Source organism: Octopus bimaculoides, chromosome 6 (assembly GCF_001194135.2).
Source record: "Octopus bimaculoides isolate UCB-OBI-ISO-001 chromosome 6, ASM119413v2, whole genome shotgun sequence".
Lineage (NCBI taxonomy): Eukaryota > Metazoa > Mollusca > Cephalopoda > Octopoda > Octopodidae > Octopus > Octopus bimaculoides.
The window spans coordinates 75,897,262-75,906,066 of record NC_068986.1 but is presented as its reverse complement, the minus strand read 5'-3'; the positions used below and the strand labels follow the sequence as shown (position 1 = coordinate 75,906,066).

General features: G+C 38.5%; 1 protein-coding gene across 1 annotated transcript in view; it reads right to left on the bottom strand.

The window, feature by feature from the left end:
* Position 1: 1 nt before the first annotated feature.
* Positions 2-8,805, bottom strand: part of LOC106871547 (uncharacterized) — a gene marked incomplete at its 3' end in the record, with an annotated part of 92,136 nt that continues 83,332 nt past the window's right edge. The window contains exon 2 of the mRNA XM_014918049.2: positions 2-1,206. Coding sequence (XP_014773535.1) covers positions 2-1,192 — 1,191 coding nt within the window. The remainder of the gene's footprint in view (positions 1,207-8,805) is intronic.

The window sequence follows — 8,805 nt, the reverse complement described above, 5'->3', positions numbered from 1 at the left end:
CTTGTACCGTAATTCCGGCACTAGTTATTCCGGTATTCCGATAATCCGGTAAACCGGTAGGTGGAGTCGTTGCAAATGATGTAAAACCAACATGGCTACTGGTTAGAAAATTTGAAGTACTAAAGTTGTTGTGGTGTATGTTGTTGTTATTGTAGGTGTTAAAATTGATAATGTTGTAATTGTTATTATTGTCATTGTTAGTATTAGTGTTATTCATACACAAGTTGCTACTGCCGTTACTACTACTACTACTACTACTACTACTACTACTACATATATGATTATTAATACTAACGTTACCGGGCAGCGAATTCGACGACGTTGTATTAGTTGCACCCGTCGTCGTCGTCGCAGTATTGTTAGTTGGGGTGGCGGTAGAAGTAGTAACAGTAGTAGTAGTAGTAGTAGTAGTAGAAATAATAGAAATGTTAGTCGTAGTAGTACTACTGCTACCAGTTGTGGTGGTAGTACTAGTAGTGGCGGTAATAGGAGTGATAAGACTGGTGGTGGTGATATTCACCCCTGTCACCGCTGCCGTCGTCGTTAAATGGTTAACTGCAGCTGGAGACGATGGTGGCGAAGGTGGAGGCGTACTGGCCTCAAGACTTCGTACCAGTGAGTCAGTCATGTCATCAGTAATTTTTTCGGTTTCAGTCGGGAAACACGGCTCATCAAAGAGAAAAGCAGCTGGTGTTGGCAAGTAACTGTTACCAAGCATATCGTAATCAATTCTTCGAGGTCTGTAGTACGGATAACCCGCAGATGCCAAGCCGAGACTTCCACTAAAACGTGTATTGCCTCGTTTCTCTTCACGGATTTCCTGGTGAAGTCGACGGAGCACGTTGTTGATTAGGACGGACTTCCGTAGAAAGTTCTCCGGGTCTTCCATTGCCCGCAGTTTATGTACGGACAAACGAACAATTCGCTTGCGTTCGTCCTTGCGTTGTTTGGGCGTGTTTAGAAACGGTGAGACACGTTTCGGTGCTGGACGTTCAAGGTAAAATTCTTCTTCTCTGTAGCTGTCTACGAAGTCACGAAGCTTCCTCTTCATAACTCGGTGGTTAGACCCACCACTGGTGTTGCTCGTGTTGGTAGTGTCAGCGAGCAGATCACTGGCCTTGCAATAATGGTAGTCAAGCTGACAGAGAGCTGGATGCGGCAGGCGAAGTGCCACTTCCGTGTCGTTTTTCATCGCACTGTCATTTTCTGAAAAATATAAAAATAATACAAGATTAAATTACTATAAATAATAATTATTATTTCAATTTTTTTGTCACAAGGGCAGCTTGGGGGAGGTGGGGGTGAGTCGATTATATCGACCTCAGTGTTCAACTGGTACTATTTTATCGACCCCTGAAAGGATGAAAGGCGAAATCGACCTCAGCGGAATTTGAACTCAGAACAGCGATGAGCGAAATACAGCTAAGCATTTCGTCCAGCGCGCTAACGATTCAGCCAGTACGCCGCCTTAATAATAATAATTCTAGACAGAACTACTCTAGGCACAAAGGCCTTGAAATTTTTTTACATCGACCCAGTGCATAACTGGAACGTATTTTCATCGACCCCGGGAGGATAAAAAGCAAAGTCGACTTCGGCGGAATTTGAACTCAGAACGTAGCAATAGATGAAATACCGCTAAGCATTTCGATTCTGCCAACTCGCCAACTTAATAATAATAATGATAATAATGATAATAATAGCAATGATGTCACATAACTAGAGAAACATATATGAGGCTTTATACAACTAGGACGACTCAGATAGATGTCAACACTCACGACATGATGTTTTACAATACTGAGAGAACAACACTTGCTTTAGTAGTCATTTCATGACATTCTATGGAAGTAAGAGAACACAAATTGTCATATTACTTAAGACATACGACATTATACGGAAAGGGAGATAACTTATTCTAGTAGCTATTTAAATAGAACATTACGAGGAGACAACTTGATGGAAGTAGGTAGATTTGAAAAATGGTATTGTATATCATCAAGCGTGTACAGCTTGTCGGAAAGGTCATAAGACGTGACACTGTACAAAATTAATAGGAAACAATTTACTGTAGAAGTTTTAACCTATGACATTGTATAATATTGATAAGAGATAACTTGCTGGAGTTGCTTTGACACATAAGATTGTACAGAATTAAGTAAGAGTAAACAACGTGCTGAACTAGTTTTAACTTATGACATGGTAACGGATTAACAGGACATAATTTACTGTAGTAGTTTTGATATATGGCATTGAATATAATTAAGAAGACGCGATATACAGCTAAAGTCTTGACATAATTACTTTGTACATAATGAAACTATTACAAGTACACGGGAATGTCTATAATTAAAAAGATCAAAGTATATGAGATTGTACATCATTAAAAAGATCACAAGTATATGTATGACATAGTGCACAATTAAATGTCACAAGTATATGACTGTACATTATCAAGATGTCACAAGTGTATGACATCGCAACATTGTACATAATTAAAAGATCACAAATATATGTATAACACTGTAAAGATTACAAATATATGTATAACACTGTACATAATTGAAGGTCATAAGGTATATGATACTGTACATAATCAAGAGGTCATAAGTATATGATATTGTACATAAGAGGACAAAACTGACTGCAATAAACGTAGGGATGTTAACAGAATCATTGCACAAAGTTAAGAATGCACAATACACCCTAGTAGTTTTAAAATATTACTTTGAACAGAAAGAAAATGCGTGTTTCTGCATTATTAATAATCTTAAATGACACCGTCAAGGATATAGAGAAGACAAATTAATGCAGAAAAATTATCATAATACTTCACAGAACTAACAGGGTATAAACATATAACATTGTCCAGAATTATGTAACGAATTTGTTGGTGTATTCATAAACTACGACATTGTGCAGAATGGGTAGGTCACCATATGCTGTAGTAGAATAAAGATACATTGCACCATAAAAGAGGAGTCCCACCCGCTACTGGGTCCGCAGTCCAATACCGACCTAGCTGTGGATCATTTCGTACCGGACTGCGCAGAAAGAAAGTCTTCAGTTTTATTTCTATTTTATTGACTATCGTGGTCTGCAGGGTGTTTTTGCCTTATATATATCATATGTACAATATACAAGCATTATTAACCTCCCTGCGGGCAATAAAAAAATAAATATACAAGTATTATATATATGTAATAATTAAATTATATATTATGCATTTTATGTAATTAAATTATATATTATGCATTTTATGTAATTAAATTATATATTATGCATTTTATTGTTTTGTTATGCGCGTGATCCACGGATCATGTCTTGCACAAAATCAGTCCGTGGTGTAAAAAAAAAAACGTTGTGGGCAGCTGCTGTAGAGAATGAGGACAAAACTTTCTCTACAAAAAAAAAAATCAAGACAATTCACGTTTCACTAGCAGTCCTGACCTTTGACGGCGTACAGAAATATTAAGAAGATATTGTTTGGCATTAAGGACACAGGACACAACTTGCTTTCGTACTTAAGTTATCAGTCATCAAGTAAGTTCTTAACAGAATTAGAACAGAATTGATGACATGTGATATAATGTGTGAACATAGAACAGAATTAAGTGAACACAACATCCAGTAGTATTCTTATCATGAATTAGCTTATAGAATTAGAACACAACTTATTGTAATAATCATGAAATAATATATGGTTTACAGTTAAGATGACAGACCTGTCGTTAGTCTTCATGTATGACATTTTGTCTATATCATTTGCCGTCTATAAATTTGTCGCATTGTAGTGAGACACAACTTAGCTCATGTAAATTTATCACATGGAATTGTATAAAGTTAGTAAGACAATTTGCCGTAGAATTTTTAGCATTGTATATAGGAACACAAAACATGTAACAGTCTTCAAATATATTATAGTGAACTAAGTGAGATAATACAAACTGTTATCCTTAACAGAGTGTCGTACAGAATTAATAGGACACGGTATCCTATAGTAGACTTCACATATGGTGTTGTAAACAGTTAAGACATCTCATAGCAGCCGTAACATATGACACAACAAAGAATTAAACGGACACACAGCTGGGTACAGTTGTTAGACACATAATGTTAGAGTACTGAATTAATAGGGCACAACTGACAAGTCTCAGTATATGACACAGTACTGAATAAAAGAGATACAACTTGAGAAAACAACTTTGCTATAGTAATAAAGACATATTAGTGACAAAGACTATATTAATACCAATGAGTAATATCTATCTACCGCAGTATAGTTTGTTCTAACAGAACATCCACGTTTAAGTGGGGATTAATTAATATAATGATTATAACAGGACATTTTATGGAAACGAGAAGGTGCGATTAGCTGTAGTGTTCTCAACATGTGGTATTGCTTTAATTAAAGTCTAATAAATATACAAAATTGCTGTAGAAGTTTGGCGACATAGGAAACGATCTTTGTCAAAACTAGTGATGAAGGAACACCATAGGACAGGAATCACTAATTTCGTTTCGTAGTAGCCCACTTTATTTTTACATTTGTCCATATCCCTGCGTATTCCCTCCACATTATTTTGGCAACGCTTATCTTATGTAAGCGAAAATTAAACAAATCGTGACGCAAACTCCTATGTAAAAGTCACCAACTGTTCAACGACCCACAAATATATTAAACTTGAAGACCTTTAGAAAAGTCTAAAATCCCACAGAGAATACCTTGATACCATTTTAGGGCTACAGCAGTTCACTTGTTGCTGACCACCGTCTTATAAAAAAACACATGAAACACATGTTGGTGAGATGATAACATAACGACAGAGGGAAATTATTTGGTAGACAAAAAAGCAGGCCAAATGTAGGATGTTGTCGCTGCTGAGAAGCATGGCTCAGTGGTTAGAGCGTCGAACTCACAATCGCGAGGTAGCGAGCTCGATTCCCGATTCATATTGCTCCAGTTCAATCAGCTGTAGAAATGAGTTGCAGCCTTGGCCTTTCCCTTGGGTAACATCAGTGGCGCGGAGAGGGGAGGCTGGTATGCATGGGTGACTGCTGGTCTTCAGTAAACAACCTTACCCAGATTTGTGCCACGGAGGGAACTTTCTAGGCGCAATCCCACGGTCATTCATGATCGAAGCGGGTACTAAAACCTTAGATCACCTATGTTCGAAGACTTTTCAGTCCTACTCTTAAAACACTGGCTCTCGTTATTGGTCTATTATAGCCTCAAACCAGGGTTGCTTTTCTGGACAAAAGAAATCTGGGGAAATCTTAGTACAAAATTTCCCTTGCAGTCTGCTGAAGCCGGACCATTCCGTGTCTTGTTGGTTACATCTAGCCATCAGCGAACCTGTTGTCAACGAGGCAGCCAGTGCCGTCATAAAGCATGGTAATACTGGGCAGTTTCCTGGGAGCTTCGCTCTGTATGTTATGGTTTGCTGTCAAAAGAGTCTAGTGCGATTGACTTAACCAGGGGCCTATAATGCGTCTAAAACAGACCCCTTTTACACACACAGACACACGAGGACATAAACGCACACACACGTAAAACGATATTTTGAACAGTAGTTCATTAAGTGTGCACATTATAGTAACTGTACACTCAAATACAAACACATATCTATACACACACACACACGTGTGGGGGCGCATGTATGAGTGAAAATATGAGTGGCAGCCAGTCAGTCAGCTGCTATCCATTGTCAAAACGGCAAACGACTAGTAGACAGATATGTAAATTTATTCTACATACACACACAGGGGGAGAAACGCACGGGTACAGACATATACGCATATACATAAATATCCATACACAGATAAAGCTATAGACTTATGGATTAAGAGCGACAAACACTAAGAGCCACAGAGGTATTCACAAAGCGTGTGCATGAGTGTGTTTATATATATATATAAACACACACATAAACATGCACGCAAACACTCATCAACACACACACACACACATATATATATATATATACACACATAAACATACTCATCATATACATATAGACATAACTACATTCATATATATATACACACACATACGAAGACATTTACTCCAAAGTCAAATGTACACAAATATCTATCTATATATCTGACGTATATGCGTGTGTATCTGTATGTGTGTATGCGTATCTCTATCTGTATGTGCGCCTGTGTGTGTCTGTATCTATGTGTATATGCGTATGTATGTACCTGTATGTGTGTGTGTTCCTCTATGTGTATGTACGTGTGTATGTGTGTGTCTGTATACAGACACAAACTAATTACGCAAACATCTACACACACAAGCCGACACACTCAGTCACACACAAGTATCGAGCATATTCACACATTTGCACATGCACGCAGAAGCACACGCGTATACAGTCGTATAGACACACGTACATTTTCACAGACATAATGTTATTGATTTTTTGGTACAAAGAAAAGCCGACATTCCTCGAAAATGACGAGATTTAGGTGGAGAGGGCGGTAGCGGAAACGAGAGTTTGAGCGAGTGAGAGAGAGAGAAAGAGACAGAGAGAGAGATCGATAGATAATTAGGGAAGCTGATTGATGATAAATATCTGGAGTAGTGATATAGAAAGAAAGAAGCTGAAAAAGATAAGATGGACAGACTGGCCAATAGATCGATATAGATGTATACATACATCAACACACTTATATATGTGCACACACACACACACACAAATAGCGAGAGGTGCAACTAGAGATATCTAAAGTTAGACTGACCAACATAGACTTATATAATTCAGGTCAATCGATAAGTAGTAGCCGGATCAAGGTGTGTGTGTGTGTGTGTGTGTGTGTGTGTGTGTGTGTGTGTGTGTGAACGTGTGTCTGTGACTGCATATGTATGTGCATACAAACATATGCAATATATATATACAGATATGTCTATCAATCTCTATCTGTGTGTATGTATATACAGAGAGAGAGAGAGACATATATACGTATGCAATATTATACATATCCACGCGTGTGTGTGTGTGTGTGTGTGTGTGTGTGTGTGTGTGTGTGTGTGTGTGTGTGTGTGTGTGTGTGTGTGTGTGTGTGTGTGTGTGTGTGTGTGTGTGTGTGTGTGTATATATATATATATATATATATATATATACAGAGATAGATAGACAGATAGATAGTGAGAGAGAGAGAGACATATATATACGTATGCAATATTATACATATCCGCGTGCGCGCGTGCGTGCGTGTTAATATATAAATCATGCAAGTCTGTGTTGTTCTGTAAATTATACATATACGAATGCGTATACATACATAAACAACCATGCATTCTTATATGTATGTAAATTACAGAACAACACAAACTTGCATGCTTTCAGAGAAGGAAACATGTTTGGTTGCACAGGAAATGAGAGGCTGTAGTTAACCTGTTTGTAGTTAAGTCGTCCATACATTCTGAACATGTGTGCGCGCGTGTGAAGAGAGAGAGAGAGAGAGAGAGAGAAAGAGAAAGAGAGAGAGAGAAAGAGAGAGAGAGAGAGATGATAATGATGAGGAGGAGGAGGAAGAGGAGAGCGATTGTGAGAAAGTGTGAACAATTGAACATTCGACTAGTTAACTAGTTCTCCCTATGTGCTTGTGTAACTGATCAGGCATATATGAAATATCTGTCTTTGGTTGTTAACAAGGTCGTGTCGTAAACTAAACAGCTACAGTTTCGGTCCGCACTTGTGTTATGTGTCATATTCGGGTTTTAGGTGTATTTTTGTTTTGTTTTGTTTCTTCCCCTAAGGCGGAATAAACCACACGAAAATACTAAAGGAGGTTTTGTACAGCCAGATACTCTTCCTGTTTTCCACACCTGATTGTGTGTGTGTGCACGCATGTACGGCAGAGCGATTAAGAAGCACGCTTGGCAGCCACGTGACCTACTGTGATTTACTATAGACCAGGGCAAGTAGACAGAAATTGTATGGAAGTCCGTTGTGTGTGTGTGTGTGTGTGTGTGTGTGTGTGTGTGTTTGCGCATATAAGTAATTATTTGGCAACACAACCAGGTACACAAATGTCCCACGCACAAGGGACCTATGCAGGATGGGTCGAAACGATCGTTGTGATGAATAAAGATTCTTGCGAACTCTGTTTTCCGTTTCCATCCATCATTTACGTACATATGCTTGGCTGTGTGGTAAATAAGCTTGCTGCCCAACCACATAGTCCCAGGTTCAGTTCCACTGCATGATACCATGGTCAAGTGCCTTCTACTATAGCCTCAAGCCGACCAGAGCCTTTGTGAGTGGATTTGGTAGACGGAAACTGAAAGAAGCCCGCCGTATATACATATATACACACGAAGCGCTTTATGGAGGCGAAATATTATTAAGAATCAAAGTTCGTTGAAAACCACTGGATTAGAGTAAAACTGTTGAACAAAATCGTTCAGCAGTTGATCTTCCTATTGCCAACCTAAACCAGTTATGTATACACACACATCCCATCTACTACTACTACTACTACTAATAATAAATGGATTCAAATTTTAGTACAAGGCCGGCAATTACGGCGGAAGGGGTAAGTCGATTATATCGACTGCAGTGCACAACTGGCACTTATTTCATTGATCTCAAAAGGATGAGAAGCAAATTCAAGCTCACCGGAATTGGCCGTTAAGCACTTTAGCCGGCGGTACCAGCTCGCTGCCTTAATAATAATAACCACACACACCACAAACCTATGTAATATCAGCAAATATCTCACCAAGTAACTAACACCACAACAGTCTCGTTGTACTTATGGCTCGTTGTGATGAATAAAGATTCTTGCGAACTCTGT